Below are 20,859 nucleotides of genomic sequence, written 5' to 3'. Positions count from 1 at the left end.
CATCTATATCAACGTAAAACGACACAACACTATAAATCTGAACACAAGTCGTGATTGTGCTTTGAAAGAAGACGACGAAACTGCTATGTGTCACTGCAGATGGTCATGAACCCAATCAAAAGAAAATAAAATAAAGCAAGTGCAAAGTTTTCAAGAGGAATAGTTATCGGACAAAACTTTCTGCTACAACAAATTTGTGGGTTGCTTTTGCTAAGATTTGGAAAGGTCATAGAATGTACTGTGACGACACATGATACATCTGAACTATAAACAAAGGGACTGTTCTAAAGGGGAACGTAGCATTCGATACTGATGAAAATCTGATATCCGTGTTTTTTGTAAAAGAAGCAAATCATAGCCATAGCGACTTTGAAAACCAACTGGACCTTTCCAATACATCATCACGGCCCTCACGGCAGATATTGCAAATCATCTATTACATGTGATGATTCTGTCAGTAGGATAGCAAACTTTCCCATCGAAATATCCCGTAGTATCGTGTGGTTTGTTTATTGAATTCGGGCAGATTCACACTTTGGAAAGTTATTTCCATGACAATAGAGTAATGTTTACCCGAGGCTATGATCGAACAATTGGAGAAGGCATGTTACCAATCTGTTCTTACTTGTCTGTGGTCGACAGCACGAGACAGTATATGTTTACATGTAAACGATCTTTGATATCAGTGAGCTTCATATTAAGTTCACACATTGGAGTTCAGGAACCGACATTGTGCATTGCAAGTTGTCCATTACATTTGATAATTTAAATTAAAGTTGCATCTTTGGAGAAACATTGAAATTTGCATAAGATGGCCTAGATGAAACTTGGCTGTATCGAGAACACAAAAAGATGCATTTGTTTTATCAAAAGCACACGGTCAAGTTTTCAATCACATGTATCCAATGGGAGAAACCCAGGTAACGTGATGTATTACACGAAAATGTAGTAAATGAATGGCAAATCACTCTCATGCATGGTGAAAACAGGTAGTTTTACATGTATTGATGAATGGCAAAACACTGTCATGCATGGTGAAAACAGGTAGTTTTACATGTATTGATGAATGGCAAAACACTGTCATGCATGGTGAAAACAGGTAGTTTTACATGTATTGATGAATGGCAAAACACTGTCATGCATGGTGAAAACAGGTAGTTTTACATGTATTGATGAATGGCAAAACACTGTCATGCATGGTGAAAACAGGTAGTTTTGCATGTATTGATGAATGGCAAAACACTGTCATGCATGGTGAAAACAGGTAGTTTTACATGTATTGATGAATGGCAAATCACTCATGCATGGTGAAAACAGGTAGTTTTACATATATTGATGAATGGCAAAACACTGTCATGCATGGTGAAAACAGGTAGTTTTACATGTATTGATGAATGGCAAATCACTCTTGCATGGTGAAAACAGATAGTTTTACATGTATTGATGAATGGCAAATCACTCATGCATGGTGAAAACAGGTAGTTTTACATGTATTGATGAATGGCAAAACACTGTCATGCATGGTGAAAACAGGTAGTTTTACATGTATTGATGAATGGCAAAACACTGTCATGCATGGTGAAAACAGGTAGTTTTACATGTATTGATGAATGGCAAAACACTGTCATGCATGGTGAAAACAGGTAGTTTTGCATGTATTGATGAATGGCAAAACACTGTCATGCATGGTGAAAACAGGTAGTTTTACATGTATTGATGAATGGCAAATCACTCATGCATGGTGAAAACAGGTAGTTTTACATATATTGATGAATGGCAAAACACTGTCATGCATGGTGAAAACAGGTAGTTTTACATGTATTGATGAATGGCAAATCACTCTTGCATGGTGAAAACAGATAGTTTTACATGTATTGATGAATGGCAAATCACTCATGCATGGTGAAAACAGGTAGTTTTACATGTATTGATGAATGGCAAATCACTGTCATGCATGGTGAAAACAGGTAGTTTTACATGTATTGATGAATGGCAAAACACTGTCATGCATGGTGAAAACAGATAGTTTTACATGTATTGATGAATGGCAAATCACTCTTGCATGGTGAAAACATAGTTTTACATGTATTGATGAATGGCAAATCACTCATGCATGGTGAAAACAGGTAGTTTTACATGTATTGATGAATGGCAAAACACTTATGCATGGTGAAAACAGGTAGTTTTACATGTATTGATGAATGGCAAAACACTGTCATGCATGGTGAAAACAGGTAGTTTTACATGTATTACTCATCACTCAGACTAACCACGAGTTTCATTTTTAACCGGGATCTTTGAACCAGATAGATCTTGGTTGTCGCAACGATAAATTCTAGCAATATTGAGCAATATGTATGTGATAGGCATGGCAAAGTGTCTGTCTGTCTGTCTGTCTGTCTGTCTGTCTGTCTGTCTGTCTGGATGTGTGTGTGTGAACAACTTAAAATCAAAAACTGCTGGACCGATTGCTTTGATATTTGGTGGTCATGTTACTTCTGGTGTCTAGTTGGAAAATTGTTCAAATGAAAATGATTGCATTAGAGATGTGAGTTTTGGGTCAAAAAATGTGATTTTTGGGTCAAAAAATGTGATTTTTGGTCAAAAAACTTAAACTCCAAAACTACTGGGCAGATTGGCATGAAATTTGATGGGGACATTCTTAGATGTGGGTAAATTAAGATTTGTTCATGACATGATGATTCCCCTGGTAATATGCAAATTAGGGCTAAAAATGTGTCTTTTTGGTCAAAAACCTATAATTCCAAAACAACTCAGCAGATTGGGCTGAAATTTGTAAATTTGCCTAGCAACAAGACCACACCCATAGCAACAACCAAATAATCACGTATATTGCAAAGATAACAACAGGAATTGATAGACAAATGAATAAATGTACACATAAAGATGCCATAAAACAGTGCTTATCAAACCATGGTGTGTAATACAGGTGTCTGCTGTTCCAACATGCTGAGTGAAGTGTTATTATCCAAATCATTTGTTTACTTTCCCTTTTTATAACAGGTTCCATTCATCCATGGTCTGATGTCATCAGTTTAAAGAGATTTTTAAGTCTGTCTACACACGTGTGTACACTGTTAACAGTTTATATTTACACTTCTTTTCTCCAGCTTCAAAATTTTGGTCCAGGAAAGGTAGACAGTGCATTTTTAACCATTGAATGGCCTTATGAAACAGGTAATGGCAAATGGCTGCTGTATATGACAGACTATCCTAAAATTATAGGTCCAGGTACATGTAACATTGATTCAGGGAGAGTTAACTTTCTACAAGTCAAGGTAGGTCTACATTTATATGAAAGGACATAGTAGCTATAACTTACATTAAATATACATACATGGATTCATTCTGTCTTTAGGCTTGTCTAGCCTCAACTATCAGCTCTGTGGCAGCACTATCTGAGTCATTTAGATTCTATTTCCTACAGTACCCATGTAAGTGTCAGTAGATTTTCCTTACAATCATAATTAATGTATGTTTTGGTTTTCCAAGAGTTTGTCTAGACAACTTTCAAACATGTGTACCGTTGGCAATGATACCACATAGGCTGGTAGTTTGTACCATATCTCAACTGACCTGTAAATTAGTCAGTATATTATAATATAAATCAATTCTTTAAATGATGACCACTACACGCAGTCAGATCAAAGCTGTACAAAATATGTCATATATGTACAGAATCAACCAAAATGCCATGGAAAAACAGAGAAGCTGCAACTTTAAAAATAATAATTTATTAATCGCAGTGGGGAAATGAACATACCTGCACAAAAACTTATATAAATTAAGTTACATATCACAAATACGATATACATTGTATACAAAAATTAGACTGTCATAAAAAATGACAAATCTTCAAGAATTGTAAGATACACTAAGATTAAAGCATTAGACAAATTGGTGATGAAAATGATAATTGGCATGTAACTAAAATGATAGAGAAGATATGTGCACAATATACCAAATGTATGACAGTAGAATAGCAGTAATTAAAGGTGATTCAAAATGCTCACATTCACTATTGCTATTTTGCTAGACGACATGTTTGTGAAATGTATACTGGTTTTAAAACTTTAAAAAAGCGTCTGCAAACACCTTAAAATGACCTTTTTTCAGTCAGTTCCCTTTGGATTTACTTCGAGAGTTTTCGGGTATTTCCGGTCCCACCTAGACCACAGGATTTTATGACGTCATAAGGAGACATGGTTAGCACGTAGCCTATGACGAGCGTAGTCAACAGGTGAATAAAACTCAACAGCATTGTGAAAAAATACATTACTGGTGGTTGTAATAGACATCAGTAAACAAAAACTTTAGTCTACATGTCTTATTAACCAACATTTACTGATATTTACTCACACTTCCTGACTAATTGGCAGTGTCTGTGGGTATAAATGCTAAAATATTATGTCCCCATATTATGGCAAAATAAATCAAAATGGCTAGACTAGATACACATAAACACTTGTAATGTCGCGTGTTTCACATTCAGTGACTTTTATTTATCTGATTTTTTATTATTTGCAGATGAGAAGCATCACAATACCATCGACATGCATGATGCGTTGATTGCATATTTTAGCCTATTACTCGTACTCGCTGATGTCGCCTTTTGGACGGCACATACAAAGTAAACATATTCCATCTCGAATAGATATACTAGCTATTAGAATACCCATATTATCAGCAATAACAATTGTAAAGAATAAAAATTTCGTGAGTTTCGTGTTGTCATTTATATGACTTTAGCAACTCGTCTGGAAGAAAACTTGTATGGTTTCCCTTGTTGCGATATCACTTCATACAACAAGCCTATTTAATATTCATTAGAAGAATTTTGTAACGAATCATGGTATTCAAAGTATACAGTTTAGGAAACCAGCAAATCAAATATCGCGATGTGTTCATGATATTAAATATGATTGGACAATATTGACGTCGGCAATCAAGGTCGTGACCCCAGCACATGGTTATGAAAGAAAGCCTGCAAATAGATACTTAGCCACGTCCGGTCCAATTTCTCAGGGTTTGTTTTGAAGTTAGAGACGTTATTCTGTACAACTTGAAGAATTTTACAATATATCTGATTGATAAATATGGATTACATCAACACGTGGATAAATTAAACCCGACACGAATGTGCGCTGTGCTCTCCCGGTTCCATACGTACATTGTACATACACTGCTTCAGCTTTGATCGGCGGAAGTATCCTAGTATAAGTTTACTGCAGCGGCCGTGGTGACTGCACAAAACTTGACAACACTACCCCTCTACCGATATATAATAATCACCTGTATACCGTGATAAAAACAAGCAATAATTCGAGTCCCCAACAAGTCGATGAGACCTACTTCTGTTCAGTCCGATCCGAATGCGAGTATCTTACTAGGTTTTATATGGGACTAGAGTATTACGCCCTAGACAATAATAGATGTAAACTTGTGTTCACAAGCCAAACATGTGACAATACAAGACCACAACGAAAACTGTGAAAAATTTACAGGTCACTTTCATTTTATATATGGACAACAAAATTAGGTCGGTCACAGTTCCATTTACATGATGCAATGACTCGGAGCGTGCTTCCATATGCTCGGAGCAAATCGATTCAATTAGTGTATTATGGGAACAACAAATATATTGTGGCACATGTCCCGATACGCCTTCTTGAAGTTTCCCATTGGTATTCTAATAGCTAGTATATTTATTCGAGTTGAAATATGTTTACGTTGTTGTTAAATGCACTGTTCAAAAGGCGACGCGAGTACGATTGGGCTAAAATATGCCGTCCTTGGCCCGGGGATACCGTCAAAACGTCACGACGGTATCGCAATGCTTCTTGTCGGCAAATAATAAAAAATCAGATAAATAAAAGTCAATGAATGTGAAACACGCGACATTACAAGTGTTTATATATAACTAGTCGAGCCGTTTTGATTTATTTTGCCATAATATGGGGAGATAATATTTTAGCATTTATACCCACAGACACTGCCAATTAGTGAGAAAGTGTGAGTAAATATCAGTAAATGTTGGTTAATAAGACATGTAGAGTGTAGTTTTTGTTTACTGATGTCTGTTACAACCACTAGCAATGTATTTTTTCACAATGCTGTTGAGTTTTATTCACCTAGTGACTACGCTCGTCATAGTCTTAGTGCTAACGTGTACCCCTTATGACGTCATAAAATCCCGTGGTCTAGGTGGGACCGGAAATACCCGAAAACTCTCGAAGTAAATCCGAAGGGAAGTGACTGAAAAAGGGTCATTTTAAGGTGTTTGCAGACGCTTTTGAAAAGTTTTAAAACCAGGATGCATTTCACAAACATGTCGTCTAGCAAATTAGCAATAGTGAATGTGAGCATTTTGAATCACCTTTAAATGTTTATCACATGCTGTAATTACTGTATAGCAGTAATTGATAGTTTATCATATGCTGTAATTACTGTATAGCAGTAATTAATAGTTTATCACATGCTGTAATTACTGTATACCAGTAATTGATAGTTTATCATATGCTTTAATTACTGTATAGCAGTAATTGATAGTTTATCACATGTTGTAATTACTGTAAAGCAGTAATTGATAGTCTATCACATGCTGTAATTACTGTAAGCAGTAATTGATAATTTATCACATGCTGTAATCACTGTATAGCAGTAATTGATAGTTTATCACATGTTGTAATTACTGTATACCAGTAATTGATAGTTTATCACATGCTTTAATTACTGTATAGCAGTAATTAATAGTTTATCACATGCTGTAATTACTGTAAAGCAGTAATTGATAGTTTATCACATGCTATAATTACTGTATAGCAGTAATTAATAGTTCATCATATGCTGTACCAGTAATTAAGTTTATCACATGCTGTAATTACTATCAAACAGTAATTAATAGTTTATCACATGCTGTAATTACTGTATAGCAGTAATTAAATGTTTATCACATGCTGTAATTACTGTAAAGCAGTAATTAATAGTTTATCGCTTGCTATAATTTCTGAATAGCAGTAATTAATAGTTTATCATATGCTGTACCAGTAATTAAGTTTATCACATGCTGTAATTACTATCAAACAGTAATTAATAGTTTATCACATGCTGTAATTACTGTATAGCAGTAATTAAATGTTTATCATATGCTGTAATCACTATAAAGCAGTAATTAATAGTTTATCGCTTGCTATAATTTCTGAATAGCAGTAATTGATAGTTTATCACATGCTGTAATTACTGTATAGCAGTAATTAATAGTTCATCATATGCTGTAATTACTGTAAAGCAGTAATTAATAGTTTATCGCTTGCTATAATTTCTGAATAGCAGTAATTAATAGTTTATCACATGCTGTAATTACTGTAAAGCAGTAATTAATAGTTTATCATATGCTGTAATTACTGTATTTCTAATATAGTTTCCTTGTATTTTATTTCCAGAGGCGTCGTTCTGATAGTACTGTCGAATATGTTCCTGGTGAAATTGGCAGTACAAAGAGGAGAAAGCGTGAAGTGTCTCCAAGTTATGATCTAATTGGTCCAACTGGAGAAAAGAAAGGGCGTGTTGAAACACTAGTAAGTATCGTAAGACGCATTTTGCATTAATTGGTAAAAGTAACATTCATAGTTGATCACTAGAATATAAAGTATATAGGTGTAATAGTCATAACAGAAAATTAGACAGCTATGTAACTTTGCAGCCCCTGTGATTAGTTTAGGAGGGAGTGTCATGTGTGTGTCTGTCTGTATGTATGTATGTATGTATGTATGTATGCATTCATACAATATATACAAATGTATATTTTGTGTGTGTGTGTGTGTGTGTGTGTGTGTGTGTGTATGTGTGTGTGTGTGTACATGCAGATGTACATATATCTGTCTGTCTATGCACAGCCATTTATCTACTACACAGGATCCAGTCTCTTTCAAACATTGCACAAAGGTGAGACATGATCAAATGGTCATGGGGCCTAGCCAATCTGATTAAAATCTGATGTAGTGTACATGTCACATTTTCTTTTGTGCCGTTACTTTTACTGTCATTTGTTATTTTGTGAGTGCTTGTTACATACATCTGACACAATACCATTTGTTTTCCAGAACCCAATCTCATACTTGCGAGATTGCCAACCAGAATCCATCTTACAATATAACACTCAGCGTTCAAAATTGAAAGAAAGAGAACCACCAAACAATAATGATAACATCATTGTCTGCACTCTCTGCTCATGTTCTCTTCAGACAGAGCACTCTGAAGTACTCTACCTGCATGTTTTGATGCCTTACACATTTCCTTTGGTTGAGTGAATTCACTCAGCTCTCTCGTGTAGCTCAGGAAAACCTATGGTATTGTGCCAGATGTATGTTATGAGAGCTCACAAAAGAAACAAACGACAGTAAATGTAACAGCCAAAAAGAAATTGCAATGAATACACTACATCGAATTTTAATCAAATTTGGGCCTGGCCATCATGTATTTTTACTCTCAAGGTACTGACATACTGTCGATATCAACAACTACTTCTAGTAGATAATTATATAATCTCCCGATATTCCCAATGAGTGCTATGTCATCAAGGACGAAGGATTCCCCTCATGTCGGCCGAATCACTATCGGCTCGGAGGGATACAAACATAGGGGAATCATGAGTCCGAGATGATGTAGCACGAATGAGAAATACTGGGAGATTATTTATTTATTATGTACATAGACCCACTATTTTGTTCTATTAAAGTGACAATTTTAAACTAAAATATTCTCAAACTTATGCTGAACGCGCATTAATTTTATGAAGTGATGGGGCTACAACGCTCAGCTGTTTATTATGTTCATTCAGTTTTCAGAATGTACAAATGTAGCTACCATCGCTACTACTAACTACTAACATATATGTTGAGATCAGTAAAATTACACCACAGACTTTCAGGTAGGGAATATTTTGCCAACGACGGGATGTTTGTCAAGAGCAGTGATTAATTCTTTGATAAAATATAGACATTTCGTCAGAAAAAATGACATATTGAGAGACTGACTAATGAACGGATGTCTATTACACCGGTCATGGTAACAGGACAATTGCCCTCCGGACAACTGCCCCACGGACAACTGCCCCACGGACAATTGCCCTCCGGACAATTGCCCTCCGGACAACTGCCTCACGGACAATTGCCCTCTGGACAACTGCCCCCCCCCCCCTTGACTACTGCCCCCGAACGAAAAAAAAGCTAGTATTACAGATGAACGGCAAGCATATATATCATTTAGGTGTGAAAAATAAGGAAGTGTGTGAATTACCGCAGTAAGTTAAACTTTTATAATTGTCGTAACAATTATCACAGATGACAATAGAGTAGAACTTGTTAATGTGACTATAAAGTACGTGAATTGCGGCGGTAAGTTAAAGCACCATGCCGACTTTTATGAATGACGTAACAATTATCACAGATGACAATAGAGTAGAACTTGTTAATGTGACTATAAAGTACGTGAATTGCGGCTGTAAGTTAAAGCACCATGCCGACTTTTATGAATGACGTAACAATTATCACAGATAACAATACATGTAGAATGAATGTAGTGAGTATAATGTATGCAAATTGCGGCGGTAAGTTGCCGACGGTGACTTTTTAATAAATGACAAACCCGTTCATCTGTAATACGAGCTTGTTTTTCGTTCGGGGGCAGTTGTCCTTCGGGGGCAGTTGTCCAGGGGGCAGTTGTCGTAGAATCGTGCCATGCATAGAACTCGGCTCAGAGTCGTACGCTAAAAACATCAACACTGGCAAGTTAAAATGTCGAAAACATTGTGAAATTTTCAAAAACACATTGTCAAAAGTCGTTCAAAATAGTTGAATTTAACGAACAATGATTTCACTGCGTTGGGCAACTATCACAACTAGAAGTTTTTACAATGTTGATGTTAGCATGTGACTACGTATGTTAGTGGCTGTACGAAAGGCAATATAATTTTTCAATTAAAAGAGGTGTATTTGTTCATTGTTTAAACTGATGATGATGATGGTCGATGTTCCACAATCCATGAATAGCAAGGAAACCGTATTTTCAAACAACAGCATCATAACTGTTCAGGTTGATGATGTTTACAATTAAATTCAAAGTAGTTCCGACCATATTACTATAGTGTGATGTCAAAGTATAGTAATTTAAATGTATGGATTTCATATTACTATACTTTGACATCAAACCCTGGGAATATGAGGGTCTATGTATATAATAACCATTGTTATACAAGATTATAAGATGAAGTTATAGGTTTATTTTAACATGGTTTTTTTTTGTGGTATCTTGCAGTCTTGTGATCATGAAACTGCAAAGTGTTTTACATTTAACTGTACACTTGGTCCATTGGAAGGTGGTACATCAGCCTCAGTTAAAATAATGTCTAGGTTATGGAATAGCACATTCCTTGAGGTAAGTCTGCAGTTATTATTAGCACCCAGTGGGAGGGGGGGGGGGGGGGGGGCTATAGAAATGGCCCATGTCTGTCCATCCATAGTCAGGCATATCTCTGACACCCATGACTATATTTCAACAAAATTTAAACATCTACCTAAACTAAACACTAAAATGTTGTGACTGTGGACCTTTATGACAAAATAAAGGCCATAATTGTCCAAAAAATACGTATTTTGTCTTGTATCTCCAAATGTTTCATACATTCAGGTACAACTTGAGTGTCTACCCCACATTATCAATAGTAAGCTTTCTAATGAGACCTTGACAAACATTTTCAAGGTCAAATAGCAAAAATTTGTATTTTGACCGTAACTCAAGAAATTTAATAGACAGAAATTTCAGTCCAGTGTTTACACCTATATTATCACAGGTGAGCTTTCTTTAATATTTCACGTTGACCTCCATCTACGAGATCAGTTAGCAAATCACTCAATAACTTAAGAAGGTTTGTATCTAGAGACACCATTCACTTGTCTGCACCTTTATTTATCAAGGTAAGCTTCAAGCGAGGCACTAAGCTCTGACCTTGGCTTTCATCCTCAAGGTCAAACAGCAAATTCTTTCATAACTTTGGAAGTTTTATAGTTAGATACATCACTGATAAGGCCAAGTTACACAAGGCAACTCAATGAGCAATGCACTTAGTAATTTGCCCCTATGTGATGAAATGCTTTGTGTATAATTGCAGGGCCATGCATTGTTGCTATGTGCGTCACAAGGAATCAAATTTGTTGCAAGTTGTTTCTCGCACTGCTTGATGAATTGCTTTAGCAGTGAATACAAACGTCTATCTATTGTACAGTCATTTGACTGTTCTACATTCCACTAACTCCCTAGCTGAAATACAAATGTGTATATATTGTACAGTCAGTCCACTGTTCTACATTCCACTAACTCCCTAGTTGGAATACAGTCAGTCCCCTGTTCTACATTCCACTAACTCCCGAGTTGGAATACAAATGTGTATATATTGTACAGTCAGTCCACTGTTCTACATTCCACTAACTCTCTAGCTGGAATACAAATGTGTATATATTGTACAGTCAGTCCACTGTTCTACATTCCACTAACTCTCTAGCTGGAATACAAATGTGTATATATTGTACAGTCAGTCCCCTGTTCTACATTCCACTAACTCCCGAGTTGGAATACAAATGTGTATATATTGTACAGTCAGTCCCCTGTTCTACATTCCACTAACTCCCGAGTTGGAATACAAATGTGTATATATTGTACAGTCAGTCCACTGTTCTACATTCCACTAACTCCCTAGTTGGAATATAAATGTGTATATATTGTACAGTCAGTCCACTGTTCTACATTCCACTAACTCTCTAGCTGGAATACAAATGTGTATATATTGTACAGTCAGTCCACTGTTCTACATTCCACTAACTCCCTAGTTGGAATATAAATGTGTATATATTGTACAGTCAGTCCACTGTTCTACATTCCACTAACTCCCTAGTTGGAATATAAATGTGTATATATTGTACAGTCAGTCCACTGTTCTACATTCCACTAACTCCCTAGTTGGAATACAAATGTGCATATATTGCACCAGTAGTCCCTTGAATTACCAAAATCATAATGTACCTTTGAATATAATTTGAAATAATTAAATCATCAGAGCAGCATATTGTTAAATCTATTATTTTTCATAATCATTCAGAATATTGGCAAGTAACAATCTGATAGCACTACTAACAGTAACCATTGCATTGTAGTCAATTATTATTTAAATTGCAATTTTTAACATCATGTATTTTGTTGTAGGATTATCGTGCTGTAACTAAAGTTAACATAGTATCTAAAGGTGAAGTGAAGATTATAGATGCTCCATTTGTCAGACAAACAGATATAGCAAATGATAAAGAAGAGGTGAGATAACTTTCATTAGACTTATGGATTGTGCTCCGTCCGTGCATCCGTCCGTCCGTCCATCTGTCCAGAGCCGTTTCTTGGAGATGCCTGGACTGATTTTTTTCAAACTTGGTACAGGGGCAACATACAATGGCATACATATGCACGTCAATTTGTTTCATGATACGATCCAATATGGCCGCTAGCAGCCATTTTTTTGCAAATTTTCCCTGTCCAAAGCCAAAACTCAGACATGCTTGAACAGATCTCATTCAAAGTTGGTATTAGGACAGTATTCTATGACATACATGTGCATATCCATTTTCGACGTGATACGATCCAATATGGCTGCCTGGCAGCCATTTTGTTTGCGAATTTTCCATGTCCAAAGCTATTACTCAGACATGCTTGAACAGATCTCATTCAAAGTTGGTATTAGGACAGTGTTGTATGACATACATGTGCATATCTGTTTTTAGCACAACTGAACTGGAGGTTCAGTAGTCTGTCTGTCTGTCTGTCTGTCTGTGTGTGTGTCTGTGTGTAAACAACTTAAAGTCAGAAACTGATATTTGATGGGTCCATTACCTTGGGTGTCTAGTTGGGAAATTGTTCAAATGAAAATGATCGCATCAGAAATGTGCATTTTACATTTGGAAATGTGATTTGTTGTATTACAAAATGCTTTGACTTCAGCCTGGAAATAAAATTTTCTTGTTTTATTGATGCAATGAAATCATTAAATCTTTTATGGGCTACTTCACATATTTGTGTCAATGTCGTAAAGATTAACATCTGTTTAAGGTTGCTTGGCAACCTAGGCCTGTTTTTAGCACAGCTAAATGAAATCTTAGACACTATGATTAAAACAGGTTCATATAAATGCACAGTCTTTATGCATTCAAAAAACAGTTTGTACAAAGAATAAGAAGTCACACATTTTATGGGGAAGAAAAAATAGTCAAATCAAGACCTCCATGATCATACTGTGTTTGGCAGGTTAAATTTCCTGCATGTACCGATTGCCATGATATTTGATGGGTGTATTACCTTGGGTGTCTATTTGGGAAATTGTTCAAATCAAAATGATCTTACTCCCGGTGTGTGATTTGGGTCGAAAAATGTAATTTTCGGTCAAAAAACTTACCCCAAAACTATTGGGCAGATGGGTCTGAAATTTGGTGGGAACATTCTTAGGTGTGTCTAAGCATTCAAAATATGTTTGCAAATGTGCCTAGCAACAAGACCACGCCCATAGCAACAGCCAAACGGTGAGGTATTTCACAAAGATAACCACTGGGATTAAAAGACAATTGAATAAGAAATCAAAAATGAATGCAAATATGCCTAGCAACAAGATCACGCCCATAGCAACAGCCAAATGATCAGATATATTGCAAAGATACCTACAGAGATTAATAGATAATTGAATGAACATTCCAAAAATGTATGTAAATTTGCATAGCAACAAGACCACGCCCATAGGAACAGCAAATCGGTGGTGTACTTCACAAAGATAACCATGGGGATGAATAGACAATTGAATAAACATTCAAAAAATGGATGTTATTTGCCTAGCAACAAGACCATGCCCATAGCAACAACCAAATAATCACGTATATTGCAAAGATAACAATAGGAATTGATAGACAAATGAATAACAATTCAAAAAAATGTATGCAAATATGCCTAGCAACATGACCATGCCCATAGCAACAGCCAAATGATCACACATTTTGCAAAGATATCACAGACACATTCAAAAAATGTATGCAAATGTGCCTAGCAACAAGACCATGCCCATAGCAACAGCCAAGTGATCACATATATTGCAAAGATATCAGGGATAAGTAGACAAATGAATGTATGGATAATCATTCAGCAAATGAACACCTATACCTGGTATGGATCAGCATATGGGTTAAACATTTTTAACAACTGTTCAGTTGTGCTACGACACCATTGGTGCTATTTTTGTCGTGATGCAATCTGATATGGCTACCTAGCAGCGATTTTTTTGGCGCAGTTTTCATGTCCAAAGACATAACTCGGACATGCTTGATCAGGTCGTCCCCCCCCCCCCCCCCCCCCGTACCCGACCCAACCTTTATTATTGAATGGTTTATTCCATCACATCATTTTGAAGAGTAGGCATGTCCCATGTCCAACGAGGAGACACAACATGAGTAGGCATGTTCCATGTCCAACGAGCAGACACAACATATCTAAGTCTGTTTGATTTAGGTTCACAAGTGTTCAGAGTAGAGATAATTCCTTAAAACCCAATCATAGCAGGGGACTATGTCATTCTCAATGACTTGTTGTTATCAGTTTGTTTGCTCTGCTCACGGCTGTTGTTTGCGAGAATCTAATCATTGGAGTAATAAAACAGAAATCATTCACGAACAAACACAATAGCTAACTTGCTGTGCAAAAGTCAGCATGTATGATGAATAGTTGGAATGGCAGGAATTATTAATATATCACTTGATCCCAACGCAACTTTCACTGTATAAATACTCAAAAATGAACAATCTATTGTACATGGTTCCAGTAATTCTGTTAAGGCCAAATATAAAAGAGAAATGTTTGTTTCTGATAACATGACTACAAAAAATACGGTAGGTGGTTCAGAAAACGACGAGATAAGATACTTATTGGTCACCATGCTTCACAATCGGTGAGAGTTTGGTGAAGTGTGAAAATGAATGAAGACATTTTTAGCACAACTGAACTAATAAGGTTCAGTAGTGCTATAGGCATTGCAAAGTGCCTGTCTGGCTGTCTGTCTGTCTCTGTCTGTGTGGATGTGTGTGTGTGTGTGTGTGTGTGTGTGTGTGTGTGTGTGTGTGTGTGTGTGTGCGTAAACAACTTAAAGTCAGAAACTGACCGATTGCCATGATATTTAGTGGATGTATTACTTTGGATGTCTAGTTGGGAAATTGTTCAAATGATCATACCCGATGGGTGATTTGGGTAAAAAAAATGTGATTTTTGGTCAAAAAACTTAAACTTAATAACCACTGGGCAGATCGGTCTGAAATTTGGTGGGAAAATTCCAAAAGGTGTTTCGATTAAGAATTGTTTACAACATGATGATCCCATCAGTGATATGCAAATTAGTGCTAAAAATGTGTCTTTTTGGTCAAAAATCTTTAATTCCAAAACCACTTAGCAGATTGGGTTGAAATTTAATGGGGATGCATCTGGGGTGTATAGATGAAGAAGTGTTCAGCATATTAGGTGTAAAAATGTGAATTTTGGGCAAAAACTTTATCTCAAAAAGTACTTGGTCAATGAGACGGAAATTTGGTGAGATGTTTCTAGAAGTGTTATTCTGCAGATTTTCATCAAAAGATTTTGACACAATTGGCCCTAGCAACCATGACCACGCCCTTAGCAAATGGCAGTATATTTTGATTAAATAACAACATCATCTGATAGGCATGTGAGTAAACATTAAAAAATACATGCAAATATCCCTAGCAACATGACCACGCCCATAGCAACAGTCAAACTGAGGTGTATTTCAAGATAACAATAGGGATTCGTAGACAAGTGAACATTCAAAAAGTGTATGCAAATATGCCTAGCAACAAGACCACGCCCATGGCAACAGCCAAATGATCATAGATATTGCAAAGATAACAGGGATTCATAGAAAATCAACTAAACATTCAAGAAATGTATGTAAATGTGCCTAGTGACACAACCACACACCCATAGCAACAGCCAAATGGTCATGTATATTGCAAAGATAACAACAGGGAATAATAGACAAATGAACAAACATTAAAAAAATGTATGCGAATATACCTAGCAACAAGACCATACCCATAGCAACAGCCATATGATCATGGATATTGCAAAGATAACATCAGGGATTCATAAATAAGTGAACAAACATTCAAAAAAATCTATGCAAATATGTTTAGCAACATGACCACGCACATAGCAACAGCCAGATGATCGAGTATATTGCAAAGATAATAACAGGGTTGGATAGGCAACTGAATAATCATTCAGCAAATGAACACCAATACCTAGCATTGATCAGCAGGTGGGTAAACATTTTTTTAAAACTGTACAGTTGTGCTGCAACGCCATTGGTGCTATTTTTAAACTCTACGGTTGTGCTACAACGCCTTTGCCACTATTTTTTACAAAACACATTTATAATACTCTACTGTTGTGCTACAACGCCATTGCCACTATTTTTGACAAAACACATTTATAATACTCTACTGTTGTGCTACAACGCCATTGCCACTATTTTTGACAAAACACATTTATAATACTCTACTGTTGTGCTACAACGCCATTGCCACTATTTTTGACAAAACACATTTATAAAGGGTCACCACGCCTGTTTCTCTAGAAATGCTGAAAGGACAACATGTATTCCTGAAATTTTTTAATGAAAATTATGAAAAAGAATTTCCAACCTTATATTTCAATAAAAATATAATTGTGATGTGTATTTTCCATATTAATTAGGTACAGTGTATTAAGCAATTGGTTACAGTGTATCTTATGAATTTCAGCAGTAAAGAGCCACAAAAGTAGCTGGAACTTGTTTACATATCAGATATTTCCATCCTTTGTTTTTTGTCAACAGGTTATAACAGAAGCTACTCCTGATATAGATATCCGAGAAGGAAAGAAAGGAATTCCAATATGGATTTACATAGTAGCAGCACTAGCAGGACTTCTTCTCCTTATAATAGTCGTCTTAATTCTTTGGAAGGTGAGTGGTCTGATAGTACCCCTTAAGATGTTAGATATTACCAACACTAATAAAGTAAACTTACAATATATTTTCAGTGATATTGTTAGTTCCAGGGCAACCCCCTATGGGGCATTTTTAAACTTTAGAATTCTCTCAAATTCTTGGTTTCTGACTCCATCGTGGCTACATTCTATAGAGCGCCCCCACAACTTTTTAGAGTTTTGAGAATGTACTCATCATTGGATATTTATTTTGAAACAATTTTAGCTTTTCTTAGAAAAAATTATCAAAACCTTGATTTTTGTTTGAAAAAAAAAAGTTGATGTGCAAAGATTAAATTTAGTGTTTTAAATTGACAAAGCAAGAAAAGTGAGCTTTGTCATTTGCAACTTCATGCGACAGCTATCATGATCCTTTGCTATAACATATTACCATTGAATTGTACCCCAACTCATAGGTAAATACATCTTATTTTATCTCCACACAACCATGACCTCTGTAAATGAATATCAACAACCCTAAACTTACAGCCATACAGCGCCTTTGGAACTACACTTTTGCTTGCAAATGCGTACTAGATCTATATCTTGTAAGTACTGGTAGTGACTAGTAGTCACATGTCATAGACTGAGTACTGGTAATGACTAGTAGTCACATGTCATAGACTGAGTACTGGTAATGACTAGTAGTCACATGTCATAGACTAAGTACTGGTAGTGACTAGTAGTCACATGTCATAGACTGAGTACTGGTAGTGACTAGTAGTCACATGTCATAGACTAAGTACTGGTAGTGACTAGTAGTCACATGTCATAGACTGAGTACTGGTAATGACTAGTAGTCACATGTCATAGACTGAGTACTGGTAATGACTAGTAGTCACATGTCATAGACTGAGTACTGGTAATGACTAGTAGTCACATGTCATAGACTGAGTACTGGTAGTGACTAGTAGTCACATGTCATAGACTGAGTACTGGTAGTGACTAGTAGTCACATGTCATAGACTGAGTACTGGTAGTGACTAGTAGTCACATGTCATAGACTGAGTACTGGTAATGACTAGTAGTCACATGTCATAGACTGAGTACTGGTAGTGACTAGTAGTCACATGTCATAGACTGAGTACTGGTAGTGACTAGTAGTCACATGTCATAGACTGAGTACTGGTAGTGACTAGTAGTCACATGTCATAGACTGAGTACTGGTAGTGACTAGTAGTCACATGTCATAGACTGAGTACTGGTAGTGACTAGTAGTCACATGTCATAGACTGAGTACTGGTAGTGACTAGTAGTCACATGTCATAGACTGAGTACTGGTAGTGACTAGTAGTCACATGTCATAGACTGAGTACTGGTAATGACTAGTAGTCACATGTCATAGACTGAGTACTGGTAGTGACTAGTAGTCACATGTCATAGACTGAGTACTGGTAATGACTAGTAGTCACATGTCATAGACTGAGTACTGGTAGTGACTAGTAGTCACATGTCATAGACTGAGTACTGGTAGTGACTAGTAGTCACATGTCATAGACTGAGTACTGGTAATGACTAGTAGTCACATGTCATAGACTGAGTACTGGTAATGACTAGTAGTCACATGTCATAGACTGAGTACTGGTAATGACTAGTAGTCACATGTCATAGACTGAGTACTGGTAGTGACTAGTAGTCACATGTCATAGACTGAGTACTGGTAGTGACTAGTAGTCACATGTCATAGACTGAGTACTGGTAGTGACTAGTAGTCACATGTCATAGACTGAGTACTGGTAGTGACTAGTAGTCACATGTCATAGACTGAGTACTGGTAGTGACTAGTAGTCACATGTCATAGACTGAGTACTGGTAGTGACTAGTAGTCACATGTCATAGACTGAGTACTGGTAGTGACTAGTAGTCACAAGTCATAGAATGAGTACTGGTAATGACTAGTAGTCACATGTCATAGACTAAGTACTGGTAGTGACTAGTAGTCACATGTCATAGACTAAGTACTGGTAATGACTAGTAGTCACATGTCATAGACTGAGTACTGGTAGTGACTAGTAGTCACATGTCATAGACTGAGTACTGGTAGTGACTAGTAGTCACATGTCATAGACTGAGTACTGGTAGTGACTAGTAGTCACATGTCATAGACTGAGTACTGGTAATGACTAGTAGTCACATGTCATAGACTGAGTACTGGTAATGACTAGTAGTCACATGTCATAGACTGAGTACTGGTAATGACTAGTAGTCACATGTCATAGACTGAGTACTGGTAATGACTAGTAGTCACATGTCATAGACTGAGTACTGGTAGTGACTAGTAGTCACATGTCATAGACTGAGTACTGGTAGTGACTAGTAGTCACATGTCATAGACTGAGTACTGGTAGTGACTAGTAGTCACATGTCATAGACTGAGTACTGGTAATGACTAGTAGTCACATGTCATAGACTGAGTACTGGTAATGACTAGTAGTCACATGTCATAGACTGAGTACTGGTAGTGACTAGTAGTCACATGTCATAGACTGAGTACTGGTAGTGACTAGTAGTCACATGTCATAGACTGAGTACTGGTAGTGACTAGTAGTCACATGTCATAGACTGAGTACTGGTAGTGACTAGTAGTCACATGTCATAGACTGAGTACTGGTAGTGACTAGTAGTCACATGTCATAGACTGAGTACTGGTAGTGACTAGTAGTCACATGTCATAGACTGAGTACTGGTAGTGACTAGTAGTCACATGTCATAGACTGAGTACTGGTAATGACTAGTAGTCACATGTCATAGACTGAGTACTGGTAGTGACTAGTAGTCACATGTCATAGACTGAGTACTGGTAATGACTAGTAGTCACATGTCATAGACTGAGTACTGGTAGTGACTAGTAGTCACATGTCATAGACTGAGTACTGGTAATGACTAGTAGTCACATGTCATAGACTGAGTACTGGTAATGACTAGTAGTCACATGTCATAGACTGAGTACTGGTAATGACTAGTAGTCACATGTCATAGACTGAGTACTGGTAGTGACTAGTAGTCACATGTCATAGACTGAGTACTGGTAGTGACTAGTAGTCACATGTCATAGACTGAGTACTGGTAGTGACTAGTAGTCACATGTCATAGACTGAGTACTGGTAGTGACTAGTAGTCACATGTCATAGACTGAGTACTGGTAGTGACTAGTAGTCACATGTCATAGACTGAGTACTGGTAGTGACTAGTAGTCACATGTCATAGACTGAGTACTGGTAGTGACTAGTAGTCACAAGTCATAGACTGAGTACTGGTAATGACTAGTAGTCACATGTCATAGACTAAGTACTGGTAGTGACTAGTAGTCACAAGTCATAGACTAAGTACTGGTAATGACTAGTAGTCACATGTCATAGACTGAGTACTGGTAGTGACTAGTAGTCACATGTCATAGACTGAGTACTGGTAGTGACTAGTAGTCACATGTCATAGACTGAGTACTGGTAGTGACTAGTAGTCACATGTCATAGACTGAGTACTGGTAATGACTAGTAGTCACATGTCATAGACTGAGTACTGGTAATGACTAGTAGTCACATGTCATAGACTGAGTACTGGTAATGACTAGTAGTCACATGTCATAGACTGAGTACTGGTAGTGACTAGTAGTCACATGTCATAGACTGAGTACTGGTAGTGACTAGTAGTCACATGTCATAGACTGAGTACTGGTAGTGACTAGTAGTCACATGTCATAGACTGAGTACTGGTAATGACTAGTAG

At 36.7% G+C, this 20,859-nt stretch overlaps 1 protein-coding gene across 1 annotated transcript in view; it reads left to right on the top strand.

Moving 5' to 3' along the window:
* LOC144434676 (integrin alpha-6-like) overlaps window positions 1–20,859 on the top strand; it is a 207,381-nt gene that overhangs the window by 164,738 nt on the left and 21,784 nt on the right. Inside the window, exons 20-24 of the mRNA XM_078123182.1 lie at window positions 3,132–3,299; window positions 7,464–7,598; window positions 10,336–10,455; window positions 12,277–12,381; window positions 16,982–17,110. Of these exons, the coding sequence (XP_077979308.1) occupies window positions 3,132–3,299; window positions 7,464–7,598; window positions 10,336–10,455; window positions 12,277–12,381; window positions 16,982–17,110 (657 nt within the window). The remainder of the gene's footprint in view (window positions 1–3,131; window positions 3,300–7,463; window positions 7,599–10,335; window positions 10,456–12,276; window positions 12,382–16,981; window positions 17,111–20,859) is intronic.

Source organism: Glandiceps talaboti, chromosome 4 (assembly GCF_964340395.1).
Source record: "Glandiceps talaboti chromosome 4, keGlaTala1.1, whole genome shotgun sequence".
In the NCBI taxonomy this organism is placed as follows: Eukaryota; Metazoa; Hemichordata; class Enteropneusta; family Spengelidae; genus Glandiceps; species Glandiceps talaboti.
Note: the sequence above shows the minus strand (reverse complement) of the source record. Positions and strands in the feature narration are given on the sequence as shown.